Source organism: Sparus aurata, chromosome 13 (assembly GCF_900880675.1).
Source record: "Sparus aurata chromosome 13, fSpaAur1.1, whole genome shotgun sequence".
NCBI classification, from domain to species: Eukaryota; Metazoa; Chordata; class Actinopteri; order Spariformes; family Sparidae; genus Sparus; species Sparus aurata.
In genome coordinates, this window is record NC_044199.1 from 12,737,209 (window position 1) to 12,754,807 (window position 17,599).

General features: G+C 41.9%; 1 protein-coding gene across 5 annotated transcripts in view; it reads right to left on the reverse strand.

Moving 5' to 3' along the window:
* The window catches only part of tiam1a (TIAM Rac1 associated GEF 1a), a 60,221-nt gene that overhangs the window by 2,652 nt on the left and 39,970 nt on the right, over positions 1-17,599 (reverse strand). For 2 of the 5 annotated variants that reach the window (XM_030437420.1, XM_030437422.1), the window contains 13 exons: positions 17,127-17,339; positions 15,830-15,963; positions 6,033-6,257; positions 5,573-5,641; positions 5,214-5,339; positions 4,416-4,524; positions 4,003-4,182; positions 3,772-3,890; positions 3,567-3,675; positions 2,100-2,158; positions 1,636-1,732; positions 461-548; positions 189-361 (listed from right to left, as the gene is read on the reverse strand). In XM_030437420.1, the coding sequence (XP_030293280.1) occupies positions 189-361; positions 461-548; positions 1,636-1,732; positions 2,100-2,158; positions 3,567-3,675; positions 3,772-3,890; positions 4,003-4,182; positions 4,416-4,524; positions 5,214-5,339; positions 5,573-5,641; positions 6,033-6,257; positions 15,830-15,963; positions 17,127-17,339 (1,701 nt within the window). Of the gene's footprint in view, positions 1-188; positions 362-460; positions 549-1,635; positions 1,733-2,099; positions 2,159-3,566; positions 3,676-3,771; positions 3,891-4,002; positions 4,183-4,415; positions 4,525-5,213; positions 5,340-5,572; positions 5,642-6,032; positions 6,258-9,104; positions 9,733-10,677; positions 10,725-15,829; positions 15,964-17,126; positions 17,340-17,427; positions 17,522-17,599 lie in introns of those variants that run through there. The other 3 variants (XM_030437421.1, XM_030437424.1, XM_030437423.1) reach the window with 3 other exon arrangements.

Consider the following 17,599-nt stretch of genomic DNA (forward strand, 5'->3'; position numbering starts at 1 on the left):
AAAGAGGAAGAAGAAAATGGAGAACTAGATGAAGAAGACAAAGAAGAAGAAGAGGGAGAGGAAGAACAAGAAGAGGAAGAAGTAGAAAAAAGACAGCAAGACTCTACAAGGCTCACAACCACCTCAGCATTAAGGGTTCTTTGGCCAACAGCATATTAAGGTTTCTGTGAACTAGAAGCTCCAGTCACCTGCTCTGTTCATGACGGGCCGTGCACCTTTGAGAGCACAAAGACGTTTGCCCCCAAATGGAACGTACTGCTGGTTAGGTGGCAGAGACTCTGTCTTCAGAAGCTGGCGGCGCTGCTTCTCCCTGAGGATGGAGTGGACTGCTTTCAGGAAGTCCTTCTTACTGTCTGGAGAGCTGCAGATTGAACAAAAACACAAGAGCTTAGAAAATCATATACTAGAGAATGGTCTTTTGTTCAGTGCCGTATCTTCAATTGACATGTTTCGATCATACCTGCAGCACAACTGGAAGGTTCTCTCGGGTCTTCCTTCAGATTCGGACCTCGTGTGAACTATCTCACACACTGCCGTAACCTCGGAGTCTGAGAGGAGGGAGAGAGGAGATGTGGGATCCACATTTATAAAACCATTCTGGTAATTTCGGTCATCAATTTCTTTCCGTTTAACAACAGGCCATTAGGCAGATAAACGATAACACTTGAGCTGAATTGCCTGAGGGTGATTTAAGGTTCACCTCAGACAGAGATGGGATGCGAGGAAGATTGCATGCAGACCTTTTTAACAGGTCTGCATCGGTTTTATGTACAAAAGGTTATCATTTATTTCCTGTGTGAGGGAGAAAAAAAACAGCAACACGGAGTGGACTCCAGAGGCTTTGAAGGATATTGAGTATCAGCAATAACATCTGAGATTTATAGCATTTGAATGATCCTTGCTAGAACCTTGAGATAAAAATGCAAAGAACATTTATTCCTAAAGAAAAATCGAATTTGGGTTTATGTGCACTCGTGTGGTGAGCAAATCTCCTGGAAAGAGGAGAAGAAATCCTTTTTTCAGGCACTGTTGAATTGCTAATTGCGAGGATAAATTGCTTTCATTAATCACACTAACTTTTGCTGCAGATTCAACACACACTCTTACAGAATAATGTGAAATAAATGTATGCATTAAACCTAATCTGTCGCACACACAGGACTAAGAATTCCCTTCATAAGTTTCCCCACTGAACAGACTTTCATTATAGAGACATCTGGCTGGCTGACGCTCTCAATTTTGAGGTCTGTGCTTCTCTTGTCTCTTCTTACATGGTGCCTTAAAAAAACTCTCAAATTTAAATTCTTGTCCAATAAATGTGTTCGACTAATGACCAGATAATAAAATGCTTTTTAAAATGGATTTCAATCACGCAGGTCATCTATTTCAATTGGGCTGCCGCATTTTAGCGAGGTTTTTAGAAACCTGAGAAAAAAAGAAAACCGGATCAGTGAGTCGGGCACCTGTATTAAACTCTATCTACTGTGAACTGAATTTGAGATTGACCATTCCTCAAGCTGCGACTGACCCCAACAGCAAGCCAACAGAGTCCTTGAAGTGCTGATAATACCTCGGGTAATGGTGATGCAAGATGAGAATTGAATTTGCTGGTTGCGGTTTTAAAAATAGACCTACTTGCAAGGGCGCGGACTTGCAGAGAGTCCGTTGCGATCATGTGCCGGAAACGGAAAGGATCCCTGTCGTCGCTCACAGACGCACGGTGAGATGCACCCTGAGGAAGAAGGACAGGTTGGATGTCAGATACATGGCCGCTGCAATACATCAATGTGACAGCAGAGAGCACAAGAGCGCAATGACAGAAGGGCTGGGTTAACAGACACAACCATCCACTGTACTATACTGTACTGTACAGGGGGAACAGAGAAGTGTCAAAGTGTTAGTCTGTTAAATAAAAACCCTTATTCATTTTAGTCCTTTGTCCCCTGATGAAAGACATTGACCTTCATTTCTTTGTGGTCTTAATGTGGCATCCAAATCTAACAAATCTTAAAAAACAGCACGTCAGAGGAAGCCCAGTGCTAATATTCACAGTGTATCCCTTCAACACATAAACAAAACATTTGAAAAATTGTACTCACAATCTTTTTCCTGTGCTTGGAGCAGTCCTTGAACACAAATACGACCGCCGTTTTGAACACTAAAAGAAGGCAAGGGAGAGATGAAGAGGAACCATTAGGAGGGTCATTGCCTATATCAAAAAGACATTTCATTACCCAGTACACTACAGCAACAGCATGACGTCAGTGGATGCTTTCAGTTACAGCTCTTTAGGAAAAACAGCCTCACAATACTAGACATCAGCAGCATGAAAAGATAAAAATGGAGCAAAGTCACGACACTGCATGCAAAAAGCACCCACTTCCACTCACTATCGCCTTGCCAAGGAAAGCCTTTCTACCGCGTGGATGTAATATTTATTGCCAACTGTGTCTGAGCCGAGTAAAATCTTAAAGACGGAGGGCACTTCTGGGTGTGTGATCCCATTACTGTTACTGTGACATGCTGCACTTCGAGTGAGAAGTAAAAGAATAATGCAAAGATCTCTCATGAAATATGCCCCAACTGGGTTTTCCTTTTACCAAGTCTATTTTCTAACCATCTGAAATGGCATCCAGCATCACACTGTGCGTGACAGCTTTATCTGAGATACACTTAAGGGCCATGTGCTTATATACACAGTATGCAGTGTTCTGCTATGGCAATAACATTTAAGCATACAGTTAAATTGTAATTTTCTGCTAAGAAATATCTACTGTATATGGAAAATATGTGATTATTCATCTAAAAAAACCAACCATCACACACAGTTGTAGTATTGAAAGTACGATGGATGAGCCCTTTACAGATAATCTGTCCATCTGAAATCCTGTAGATGTGACAGGATTTTCAAAGTTATGTAACGTTTTAAGCAATCCTGTGCATAGAGACGCACAATTGTATTACATCATCTGTTTTATAAATGTCCATGTTGTGGAGTCTTTTTTACCATAATAGCTCAAAAAGTGAATCAAAAACAAAAGGACGGTGAATTTGATTGCACTGGGTGTACCGTAGCTTGGTGAATCTAGACAACCTTTAACATTTACATACTTGAATCACTTTTCTAAATGCACATTTAAACCTAATGAATGCCTTAGGAATACTTGAAGTAATTACGGACCTTTTTTGATTGCACTTTACGTTTTACAGCCAACACAGAATACATTTTTAGAAAAGCAATCCAGCAGAATTGTGTCTGATCCTATTAATAAAACCGCCCTCAGATAGACACTGTAGAGCTGCAGCAGCAACCAATAACATTTACAAAAAGTCTTTCACACCGAATGCAATAACTTATTGTTGTCTACACTGCGCATGATCTGTTATTGCATAAATTGTAATTTACTGGAGTGCATTTCTTAACCAATCTGTGAAACCACACACCAATTTCTACATTTGTAGACAATACAGATTATTATTATTGTTTGAAATGCACATGTTAATACAGCATATGAAAGATTAGCATCAATCCCACACTGAAATCAAGACCCCACATTAGTCCTTACCAAAAGCAGCCAAATCAGGGTCCTTTTTGCTCTTGACCAAAGAGGCGGGAGGGTTGATCCACACCACAGTGCAATGTAGCAAAAGATCCCCCATTGAGAGGTCAGCCACCTAGAGACACACACAAATAATACAAGAATACAATTAAGTCACTGGATATTCTATGGATTGGCAGTTGATAAATGTAATGGTTATCATCACGTTTACCTCTTTTTTAACTGCAGTTTGCTCATTGATGAGCTGGTCGAAAACAGCCCCGTACTCCTCGTGAAGCTTCTGCATCTCGTTGATGTGACTCGCGACTTTGTTCATGGCCTTCATCGCGACTGAAAAGAACAAATATTCATCATTGCAATTGCCAGAATTTCTTGTATCCACATTACTTATACTAATGATATATGATAAAAAATTAATTTAAAAAAAGGTACACTGGCTTACCATCCAGATGGTAATGTTCCTCACTGTCAGGATCAGTGAGAGAGTAGAGCTCCTTCAGCAGCAGCGGGTACTTCAGGACCCTTTGGATGGGTTTGATCAGGTAAGACTCCAGGGTGGATGAATGTTGCTGTCTGGGGTTTCTCTCAGCCAGGAAAGCCTTGAAATCTGGGTCGGTCTTTGCTGGAGGAGCAGAAATATGAGCGTGCATTTATTTCGCACAGAGGGCAATAAAACACTGAAACGGGTACGGACAACTGCATCTGAAAGACGAGCTGCTGTACCTGCAGGGGCATGTGACTAAAACAACATCCTTCCTTTATTACACTAGCCCTTTGGCATTCAACTACTGTAGAACTATCAGATGAGTGAGCGGTGGCTGTGTGCCAGTCGAGGATGTGTGTGTGTGTTTTTACCTTTGGCCAGGACCTTTGGGACCTTGGTGTGGCTGGCGCAGAAGGCGCTGTAGATCTTGAAGCGATCGGCATAATACAAGAATGAACCACCCAAGGAGAAAAGCACTTTCTGGGGAAACAAAGGAGCCTGTTACGCTTTCAATACCAAATAACTTGCCAAACGACCTACAGAAAAGAGGAATTACTGTTGAGTGAAAGTTTAGCAAATATGCAAATGTCTGAACTGTGTTTGATCCCGTTAGAGTCAACGGGCTTTGTTTGGGAAGCCCCCAGCCGTTAGAGACATGTATGTATAGTGAAATTCATTGTGTGACAAAGACCAAGTGTAAACCCCACTGGGGTGTCAACTCATTGGTTTGTAGAATACTATTTTGAAGCCTTGAGTTTTTATGGCCGTAGCCATCTTGTTCTGCTGGTGTGTGATCATATTTGGACCAGAGGAGGGAGCTAGAGTTGTTGTTGCAACTTGCCAATCGCAAGGTAGTCATGCCCTTCAGCAAACCCTGCTTTATTTTCTATTTGACTCTAGATAGGACAGAAATTAACTAAATGAATGACATGCCGTGTTGAAGAAAGATTCATTGAAAAACTGTTTACTGAAATAATAAATCACGTGAGAAGTAAGGCAGTTTTCTCATAAGCTTACATGCAAACGGACTTCTTTTTGAAACCAGTGGAGTTGCCTACAAGTGGCATTTAAGCAGCAGCACCCTCTAATGGGAATAATCTTAAAGCCAGTTGTAATTTTCAGGGGCTTTGAATCTAAATGATGCATTCAGATGGTCCACCCTCCTTCACCTTAAATTGCTCCACCCTTTCCAGTCTATCCAGATCTGGCACCAGTCTGATTCCATCTTCCAGCGTCCGGAGAAACTCAACCTGGAACTCCACCATCTCTCCAAGGTTACCGAACAAAACGTCCAGCTACAACACAAACAGACACACACACACACACACACACACACACACACACACACACACACACACACACACACACACACACACACACACACACACACAGAGCATCATTCTGGCTCTGCAATTACAAGGCTAAGTAGAGTAGAGTATACTCTAGTGTATATGTAGAGTATATCTGCAGCAATTAATATACATTTTTTTTCTTTACTCTCAGATTATACAGATCAAGTAGAAAGTACCTCATCCTGTGTAAGGAAGCTCTCCTTCTGCAAAGGTGTCAAGTAGCACTCTATCAGGCAGCTCAGGTCCTGTAAAAGACACGTGAACGTGAAAGGAACATGATCAAGATCAGCCTGAGATCAGACTTTCATAGGGGAATGACGAAGGGCATGCGTGGGCGCCTGTTGATGAAAAGGCTACTGAGGATTATAACTGAGAATTTAAAAATCCCAGCGAGACACAAGTGTGAACAAAACCCACACTACACGAAAATTATGTCACTGTGCAGCACACCTTTCACAAGCACAATGACACTCGACACCACAATAACTGAGTGTGGTTTACCAGAAGAGTTATGATCATGACATTGGGTGTCTATCAAACAGATACAGGTATTGATGACTCACTAGGTGTGGCAAACATTTGAATGGATTAAAAAAAAAAAAAAAAAAAACACACTCCAGGAGAACCTGTACTAACTTTGACGTAAGTCTTTTCCGTTTCGACCAGCTCATTGATGACCTTGCGGAGTTTGTCTGCGTGGGAGAGCTGTCTCTGGGTGGCAGCGCCTGCTGTGGGCGGTAAAGCTGACACAGGGCTCGGAGAGAGGGATGACGACGACGACGATGAGGAGGATGACATAGGGCACTCCAGGGGATTCATGTCATGGAGACTGCGGCAAAAAGCAGTGACTTGCTCTGTGCTCTGCAGAGAAAGAGACACATAAAAGTAGTAGTAGTTTTATGTCAGGGAAGGCTGCTATCGGTGTATTTTTGACATATTAAAAAAGTATATGTTCTCCTTTCTCCGAGTTTAGGCTACTGTAATAGACACATGAATAATCAGAAAGCCCTCATCTCAAAAAATTTGAAAAGCTATGACAAGGAGAAAGTAAAATATAACAACTCCTTCCCAAATAATGCCTTCTTAGTTGTAGGCTCATGTAGAGGATATCAAATACACCGATATTCATAATGTTCATACAGGGACGCATGCAGCAAAGTGGAAACCGACAAAGCATACAGCACATTCTTGCAAAACCTGCCAAAACAACACCCACTTACACCCCAGGTATCTAAAATACCAAGCATGAGCAGACCTGCATAGTCAAACTAGTAGTAGGTCTAATGTTTAAAAATATAGGGGACTCTCTCCGTCCGCCTCTGTCCTGCCGAACACACTAAATTACTGCTCAGCTACGAGGAGGATTTTTGGAGGAACTATTTGCAAAATGAAGGTCAACAACTTGTTGAAAGAAAGCTCAGATGAGTCATCTTATGTGCTGATGTGCAACAGCAGTTTGAGAATTGCAGACTGGAACCCACACAATAAGGTAAACAGTTGGGATCGCGAAGTTCTTTCCATGTCTGACTTTTTCTTTCATAGGCCCAAGGCTGCGAAGGTGAATGCAACCCGCGTGTAGGCACAGATAGAAAAAGTGACATAGGGGCGTCATCAGAAGTGAGAGGCTGGATGTGTTAAGGCAAATCTGAAATGTACCATGAGTAACACAGCCGTTCTTAGACCTAAAATAGCAAAAGCAGGCTGTTTATCTTTCCAGTGTCTGCAAATACAACCGATAATTTAGTTGCTGTGTTTAAAAAAAAAAATCAATTTTGTCTGGATTCCCATCACATATTGGTGGTGAATCTGTAGTTTGTTTGCAAGCCAAGTGCAGGCAGGCTGTTGTGACGATTGTGAGGTCTGGTTAGAGATGGAAAGAGAGATGTAGATTTACATCTTTTCGCTGTCTGCACTGAGCCGGAACTTGTAGATATAACAGATAGTAAGGGGAAAATTTTTTAAAAAAAATCTCCTTTAAAATGTGATGAAATGCATGAGCTCAGCCCACACAGCCAAATGCTAATTGCGAGGGACTAAAGCTCCATTTAATGGTACAACTGTATAAGACTAACACCACACGCCTACCTCTAGCTTTAACAAAACTAATTAGAATCCTTACCCTAATTAAACTGCAAATGTCTTTCATAAAAGCTTTAAAAAAAAACAAAAAATGAAAATGAAAAAAAAAGGCAGGACAATGACCAGATCCTTTTTCAGGTCCATTCTTGTGAGACATCCTAGACTCAAGCAAACGTTTACAATGAAACCAACACAAGCCAGTGTTATTCATGGGGTGCTTTTTGCGAAATGTATGTCAGACAAACATCCCTCTTCGTAGCGGGGGTCAGTGAAAACTGTTTATCGGTTGTAATCTGTGCCAGCACCTGCTTGTTTGTTTCTACTGACTGATTTACAGACAGCTGGTCAGCTCGGGGACATGGCTTGTCTTTGCCGATTTCACAGTTTGTCTCCTGTTGGGCTGCAGCGGTGACAAACACAATTTTCCATTGTGGTATTCAAACCAGTTTGGCAACACTGCTGGACACACACAAACACACACACATGCACGCGATTTGACACACGCGCTGATGTTCCTCCCACAGAGTCAGGACGAGCTCCTTGAGTCAATAGAGGAAAACCACAGCAACTACCACAGATAAATATGTTATGCTCGTAAAATAATATAGCCTTTCATTTAGATCTGCAATGATTAGCTAATTAATCGATAAGTTGAGCGAAAGGCAGTAACTCGCCAACTATTTTGATAATTGATTAATCATTTCAGTCGTATTTTAAGCAAAAATGTAAAACATTTGCTAGATCCAGCTCCTTAATCATTTAGGGATTGTGTTGTCTTTGGGTTTTACGTTGTTTGTTGAACAAAGTAAACAATTTGAAGACATCAGTTTGCTCTTTGAGCAATTGTGATTAGAATTTTTTACCTGTTGTAGACAAAACAGTTCCTTGAATAATCAAGAAATAGTCTGCAGATTAATCGATAATGTTAGTCGCAGCCCTAAATTGGAGATACATGTACATCACATTTGAAAACATCCACATAAGTATTACTAACTTTTTGGCTAGTATTCAAATGTGTTAAATTACACTCTGTTGCCTATGAACAGACAAAAGTAGTGAGGAACAGAAAAAAAACGCTTCAGGGATCATCCATTTCCATACATACAAAACAGAGCAATGACATTGACAGTTTTGCCACTTATAAGCGAGGTCTCACCCTTGACAGCCAGAGGAATTAGTGACAGCCAAGTGACAGATGGAGAAGCGACAGAGACGGATGACAGCGGGAGATGGAGGCAAAGGGACGGCTCGGAGAAGGATGGCTGCTTAGAGCTTTACCAACACTACTAATTAAGATGCAGAAGGGAAGCGTGACTGTGCACAACTTTTCAATCTGCGATTTATTGATAAATGACGATGAGCATAAGCATAATAATACAGAATACGCTGATAGATGACAGTAATTAGACTTTTCGATTAGACTTGATGTATTCACTATGTGCGATCAGAAGAATCTTACAGTAATTGTTAGGATTGTGCTGCCATGTGGAAATTGAACTTCTAACCCTGGCAACCTCGTGCTGGTGCACTCACATAATCACTGACTTCTGCAGGATCAGATCCACAACACAAGATATCACAAACACACACACACACACACACATACACATATCAGACCGCATGGCTCACCAGCTGCAACATATCATAGATGGATTCGGTCGAGGGTTTGGAGTTCCTCCTCCTCCTAAAGGCTGACATGTTGGCAGGTCAAACACAGTTCAAGAAGAAGTCAGGTGTCCCCCCCCTTGCTGTCCCACTCTTCCAGTGCAGGTAGTTTCTGTTACTCCATGCCTCTCAGAGCACTGTGCAGGACATGGGGGTCCTGAATGTGTCCGGCCAAATTGGACAAAAGTGTAAAAGTGAATCCGCTGGTAAGCACTCACCCTGCTCTGCAAAACACTATTTTGGTGCAGCTCAACAAATAGGTCATTACACAGATTGAACGGAACAGATTGCAATAAACAACGGCACTCTGTCTAAGCAGCCTCTCTTTCCCAATCCTCTTCTACTGCCTCTACATGCTCTCCCCGTTTCCTCTTCCCTCTTCTTGTTCTCTCTCTCCGTCTCTGTCCTTGTTGCCTTTCTCACTTCTGTCCAGGTGCTGGAGAACAGCAGCAGCAACGTGGAACGCAACGTTAAACAACAAGATCAAACATCACATCCTCGTGAGAGATGGAAGAAAAGAGGGGAGGAGAAAGGAGGGAGGGAAAAGAGAATGGGAGGTGAGGAAGCAGTGGGTGGCGAGAGCCAAACACTCCAACAGGAAAAGACAACAGGCATCTGGCTTTTCTCTCCTTCTCTCCCCCCCCCCCCCCCCCCCACCCCCATCGCAGCCCAGAGGGACTTATGTCACCACACTTGAGAAGGACAGCAGCCATACTCCAAAGGCAAATATTATGGATTTGAGCTCACTCTGACATCTCATAATGAGTCGCCGAAATGCTCTCGACCATCACCTCTGTGTGCTAAGAACACAATACAATCAGTTTCAGAAGGATTTGATCAAAATATGTTAAAAGAAACATACCCAAGACAATGAAGATATGACCTGATGCACCACACCACATTCCAGATAGTCAAGGCAGCTTGAAGTGAAATCCTACAGATGACATTTGATGCAGGCGTGACTGGAGAGCTGACCTAGTATGATTGCAAAAGACTTTCTGCTAGCCCAATGATGACTGTCAATGCCACACCTGCTGCAACACTTGTCATTCCTGAGAAACCTGTGTTACATAATTCTTGTCAGCACAAGATCATGTCTTAATATTGACGGATTTGCAGACAAGGAAGCGGAGATAAGAAAAGCATGTAATTGCTATTAAATATGAAGGGAAAGTTGCAGATTTTCCTTCTCCTCAAGCAACAATGCCACTTGATAAAATCGGTACTGATATTACCGGTATTTCCACACACACACTTCCGATTAAAATCTTAGTTGAGGTAGATTTTTGAAAACTGCCCAGTAAAAAAAAAGGACACTCGTCCTTTTCTGAAACGCAAGTATGGCTTTGATGGCAAATTTTTTTTGTCAATCAGAAATCAGAAAAAGAGCATACATGTGCGCACACGCAGACCTAAACACACATCACACGCAGCACTTTGACCTCATTAATGAGGAAAAAGACAACAGCTCACAGAAGCAAATGTAGACAAACAGAGGCAGGCAGCAAAATCAGAAAGAATGTCTGGGCAGCAATACCTTTTCTCTAGTCAGTCCAATACATGCATTTCCTATAACCCAGAGGCGAATCCTGACTATTTTACAAAATGGGCTAAATCGCAGACCCGCCCATGGAACAGAGACACAAGTACAGCATGAGGGAGGAGCGTGGAGGCAAGCACAAACCTGCTCTCACACACCGTCAGCTGACACCGTGTACAGTGGGAGCCAGGATAAACACAGATTACACATATCCACACACTTAGCATCACACAGAGACACATCTCTCTCTCTCTCACACACACACACACACACACACACACAGGTGTACACACTTGGCGTATTTCATTCTAATGAAGGAATACACATACACAAGTAAAAATACTATTTACTGCATTAAAAGTATAATCTCAGTATACAAAATGTATTGCGGGTATACTCTTATACTTTTAGTGTGTATATTCAAATCTGTTTTAACAATGTGTGCTGTAAAATAAATGTCATTAAGCTCAACTTCAGTGCACTAAAAACAAATATACTCCTGTACTACTGTAAGTGGTATTTCAGTTTACCGCAAAAAGTATACTTCTAAATTGAATGCAAGGGCACTTTTAAAACATATTCTAAACATTGTAAATACTTATAGTAGTCATTTTAGCGTGCTTTCTTAAAGTACACATTAAAAAGTCTGTTTATGTATACTTACAATGCACTTTAATGTGTATTTATTTTATGTATATCTTTTAAAAGGCATACTGAATTGTAAAAATAACTTATTAGAGTTTACTTTCAAAAAGTATAATTACTTTCAAGTCTATTTTAATGTGCTATTAGCAGTGCACTTTAATTTTACTTAATTCTAAGTGTTTTTAGGTATACTGTACAGTAGACTACTACCTCAGTTACCACAAGTGTACTTTGGTAAGTAAACAGAAATACAGCACCGTTGATGGGAGGTACTTGACAGTACATCTTATCCATCCTTGGATTGTTTGTTTAGAACAAACAGGCATGTACTTGCGAGTGTGAGTAAATACAGAGCGGAGGAAGGGAGGCAGCGAGAGTCTTAAAGTTCAGTTTCATCTGAAATCGGGGAAACATGCAAATCCATAAATCCCTACGCGGCGTGATGGGATATACGCCGTGACACAGAGAGAGACTTTAATCATTTAATCTCAAGTGAAAGGATGATCATGTTATGACATGAGTCTTCACAAATATATGCATGAACAGTAAGACTTGCAACTTCCGACCTGCAACTCTGGGAAGTTAAGAGGGTGAAGCAGGCGTCAGGAGCACATTCTACTTATTTTTTCCATTTCTCTCCTTCCTTATTTCCTTTATTTCCACTCTTTACTTCCTTCCTTCCTTCCCTTTTCTCTCTCTCAGTACCTCCCCTTCTTTTTCCTTATCTTTTCTTCCTTCCTTCCTTCCCTTCATGGAATAAATAGCAATATCAGGAGAATTCCGCCTTGTACATTTAATCTAATTTATCATATATCGCATACAAGCAAGAAATATAGTTTACAAATGGTTGAATAGTGTAATATTCAAATGTCTGTTGGAAATGATATGCAACTCATTTTGTAACAGATCTGCTTTGCAGTCTCAGCACAGTGCTCCCTCCAGTGGAACAAATAAAAATGACAGCAACAACTGGGACAACGCTGCAAGGCCCAATAGGAGATTAAATTGCAAACCTAATTTAAAACAAATATTACTTTAATGTTGAAGATGTGCAGAACTGTACTTAAGTACTGTAAAGTATTCTAACCCCTCTGTAAATTTGTACTTTATATGAGGTCCTTGCATGCTAAGAGCTATTTAACCAGAATTGAACCATCAGGAGTCAATCAAAACAAAGCTTGATGAAAACTGCCCCCCACCCTTCACACACTGAATAATGTATTTTCCATTTCAAATGCCCCGAAGCCAACTTGATAGAGGTTTGTCAATTATACCCGGCACTTGTCAGTGGTGCTGACTACACCTTGGAGAACACTAGCAATCACCGTCATCTCTATTATCACTGTAATCGCAAGCAATCACTGTTTTATTCTCTGGTTTGGTTTATCATATTGACGAGGTGGCTGTGTGCTTTGTCTAAAATAATGAACCTCCCCGTTTCCTCCGGCTAGCCAGACATTCATTTATCTCCACTAAATGATGTGAAACACTGTGGAGAATGAAGTAATTAGAATGCGAGGATAATTAAAATTGTCCCACTTTGCCTCTTTTTCCTCAGTCTTGCCACCATGTCACTGTAGGCACTGCCTGCAATGAGGTGAATCCTCTGCACTTAAGAGTCTTTCAAAAGAAGAAACAAAACCGTGATCAAGACATGAGGGGGAAAAAAGAAAAAGAAAAAGGAAAAAGGGCAACCCAGTTTTCTTAGAAAAATTACATGGATTTGGAAGTTCCCAGGGATTCTGGGGTAAGTTTGGATTGTCTTTGTTGATGGAGGAAGCTTCCAAGTGCTTCAGGCTCAGGTCAGGGCTCACAGCCGGCTGCCCGGAGAGCTAAGGGAGCAGAGTTGCTTGAGAGCCAACAGCAGCCTCATGTTGTTTATGGTAATGAACAGCAGGGGGTTTAGTGAGGAGGGGGAGGACGGGGGTAAAGAAGGACAGGAAACTGGAAGGACATGAGGAAAGACAGAGCGTTCAAAGCACAAAGGATGGCAGATGAGGAGACAGAATGATCACAAAGGACAAACAGAAAAGGAATGAGCTGTCATGTCTGAAAAACAGGACATGGTCACAACATATATGACAATAAATCACTTGACAGAGGAAAAAGAAGGGTAGAAAAGACAGAAGATGAAAGGGGGAGTTCCAGAGAGACAGTAGATGGAAATTAGGAGAGAAATAAGACAGCACACGTTAGATTGGAGCAGGAGGTGAGAAAATGAAAGGTGAGGTAATGATAATAGATTCCCAGAGCTTTGTTAACACTGTTTTCCTTCCATTTTTATATGGAGCAGCCTCTTTAATAAACCAGAGAGCTGAACATTAGGGCATCATATGCAAGATAAATAAACAATTTATAGAGCTGTAAAAATAATAATAATAAAAATAATAATAATAATTTAAAAATCCCTCTTAATCATTACTTATGTCCCCCTAACATAGTATGGTGGTGTCTGCATCTGTAGAGATCCTGCCCTTTGCCTGTATTTTCTTGGTATTTGGCTGTGTTTGGGACACTTCAGATCTCTGTGTATGTTTGACCAAGGGCGGGGCTGAACTACACGTACACCACAGAGCAGAGAGAGTATATATGAAATATGCACTTCAGCTGCATTCACACAAAATCTGAAGAGCTGTGTGAAGATGTGAGCGCATTTGCTTGTGCTTTAGAACCAAACCCATGTGATACATTCAGAAAATTTAATGTTGTCTATGACAGCCTGGTCTCTCGGGGTAGGTGATTTGAGAGCTCGAAGAGCGAGCGGAGAGAGGATGAGCAGAGAGAGAGAGAGAGAGAGAGAGAGATAGAGAGAGCGAGAGCATGAGGAAGAGGCATCGAGAGATCGCGATAATCTCGCTGGCTAGACTCTTCTCTCTATCTCTCAGATACTCTCTCTCTCTCTCTCTCTCTCTCTCTCTCTCTCTCTCTCTCTCTCTCTCTCTCTCTCTCTCTCTCTCTCTCTCTCTCTCTCAGCAACCGACAAATCCTGCAAATTACCCTTTAAAAATAAACAAAACAAAAAAAAACACATACACGATCTAGCAGTATAAGTCGTATTCATTTTGTGCTGAGAGATTTGAAATCTGTTTCTATTCCCACTGCATATACAAATGTTCCCTCATTTAATAGTAGTAAGATGCGACACAAGTTCACGTCACTGCATAAAACAACATACAGCTACTCTGGCACTGACTACACTGCATTCGCTTTTAACACGTTAAAGTGATGCGACCGCACTCCAATCAAAAGGAGTAACATGAAGATTTTATGCTGGCTTTGTGTTTTCTGCCGTTTCATTTGTTAAAATAGATCTGACTAGATTTCTTTTTGCTTGTAGAAAACACTGTGCTCAAAATAGCTAAGACTTTAAATGTTAATTAGGAACCGTGCAGAGCTTCGAGCTGTTTTGTAAAAGTTTAACAAGTTTACGCTCGCTGAATGTTTTCTCCACATCAAGTACACCAGACAAGACTTAAGCAGACCTCTCGTCCCAATCCAGCCACCATGGCAACCGCATCCGTCGCTCTCACTCTCATCTTTTAATACTAACACTTCCAACTAATAATGGCACATTGGAGTCACAGAACCATTGCTGCCTAACAGGACTTCGTCTAGACCGGAGCCGACTCTGACCTCACCCATTAGCTCTTCCCCGAGACTGAAGCTCACTGACACATATCCAAGAGAGACCGCGGTGCCTTCCCTGCCCTTTCCTCATCTTTTTGTTCATATCTGGGCTATCGATGGAGGGATACAACAAGAAAATGTTTCCGGTGGTTACTGTTTATCAGACATTGCTATGGTAATGGAAGTGACAACCGTATCCAAGGGAGACCGACTGGCACAAGGAGAGGCCCAGCAATCATAGCGCCGACCCTGATCAGACCAGACGTAATCTTAATTAGAAAGTGACGCTGCTCACTCGCTCTTTCACTCACCTGTCTGCTTCCATCTCTGCGCTGCAGAATACACACGCACAGACCCATGAGCGCGCACACACACACACACACACACACACACACACACACACACACACACACACACACACACACACACACACACACACACACACACACACACACACACACACACACACACACACACACACCTGTTGTCTGCTGCCACTGACATGTTCTCACACACACACACTCTTTCTCTCTCTCACACATACAAGGTAATGAACACACCACAATGTAATCGTATAGGCTTCTTGTTGTCGGCACTGTAAAAAAACTAATCTGCTACTCATATAAAAATATGATTAAGATTTCAAATTTATTGCATGAATCAAACATCGAGTTTGACTAGAATTTACTAAGAAGAAACTTCAAAGCAGTGTGTGTATGAATGATGGTACAACGGCTGTGCATTCATGTTGGACCTTTTACACACTTTCTGTCCCAAAACAGCCTTTTGTGTAAAAGGTCACGAGTATCACATGAGAAAAAACCTCTGAACATCTCCCAGCAACATCAAAGTTGCCTCTTTGCCTGCAGTGTCCTACCTTCTGTCCGGTCCCCACGCAGGTTTTGTCTTCCAGATGACCTCCGGGGCTCTGCAGGATCACCCGATGTCCTTCCTCCATACTCTCATCTGGGCTATTGACTGTCAGCCCCGACACATCATCCAGGATGTCCTCTGTTGAGAAAAAAAAAGGACAGAGCTCACCAGGGAGATACTGTGTATCAGTAAAAAATCCACATCTCATCCTGCTCCAACGTATTTGGTTCTCTAGACTTCCTCCGTTAATGGTGTGTCCAGGGAAGCCAGTTTTGATTATGATATCAAAAAAATGACATGATGTATACTGAAGAGTTGGACACTGTGTGTGTTATTGATGCTCGGAGCCGACTGCATTATCATCACCATCTGGTTGTTGCTGTTTACATTCCCCAGACACAAAGCACTTCAGAATTTTTTTCCTGGGTGTATAGACTACCTTTTTATGAATATATGTACATTAATGTTTGTGTAGCATGAAGGAGATCATTTAGTTATGCAATCCTGTTTTTGCATAATGACAAATAACTCACCTTGAACCTTTAACCTGATCATTATTCTGCCTGTATCCTTAAGAAATTTCTAATTTATTGTCTCCTCTGAGTAAAAGGACTCTCACACACACCATCTCCTCTTGACATAAGCATGACATCACTGATAACCTCCATCTGGCCGCTGAAGTGTTTTTTATTCCCCGTCTGACCCTCTGCGTATGGCGTATCCTACACAATGACAGCTCGGCACCGCTGAAGGATTCATATTAATATTCATACCGCTCTGAGTCCCTGTATAAACAATGCCAGCTTGTCAGCCTGTGCACTGCAAGCCCCAATTTATAAAAGGAATACAAATGGTGCCCTTGCACGGATAAAAAGAGCAGGTCAGAGGAAAGCTGGCGGCTGCCTGCAGGTTGGTTAGCAGACAGTGTCCGCGCATAATTAGCAGATCGCCCTATTCACCCTCTGCTTACAAAGATCGCCATCTGCATTCTCCCTTTTTCCACCACAGAAAGTCAGGGGCTTAGAGGATGTATGATAGCATGAGGTCATCGAAAGCATCGATATTTTTTTCTTTTTCCCCATACCATGTGCGTGATAAAATCAAAAATGTGTTGTATGGGTTTTCTCTTTCCATTTTTTTCTTTTTGTCATGGTATCACTATATTTGTCACTAGGGGACACTAGAGGTTTGTACACAACATCTAATGGAACTTGCCATTGTTCAAATCACAAATTATAACAACAACTTACAACCCATGCAGTGTATCCACAACTTGGTTCACGCAGGACAGGAAGCTTTACCTTGGTCCTGGGAGAAGATGTCTGTGGCCGGGTCCTGCTCCCCATCGGAGCGACGGGGTGGAAGGGAGCAGAGCACCCGCGGGTCCAGCTGGGGCAGGGTGCTGACGCTCAAGGTCAATGCTTGGTTTTCAAACGCAGCCCTCATATCATCCATCTGGAGGGCAGATGCAGGTTTTCCGTTCAACAGCAGAATCTCATCCCCTGCTCTCAAACCTGGCGGACAGCAAGAAATATAAGTTGCTGAAAATTGCAGATGTATCCTTTAAAGTGGAGAAAAACATTGCAGATAAAAGCAGCGCACAGTAAGGGGAAAATTTAGCTGACAGGCTGTGACAATACAACAAAACACCGTCCAACACAGCAGCTTTCCTGTGGGCCATAAACTCAAGACTCCTATTGTGTACAACAATGTACACAAACAGAACTTCAGTGCCATACACACTGGCTAATCAGACACATTGGGACTCTAATAT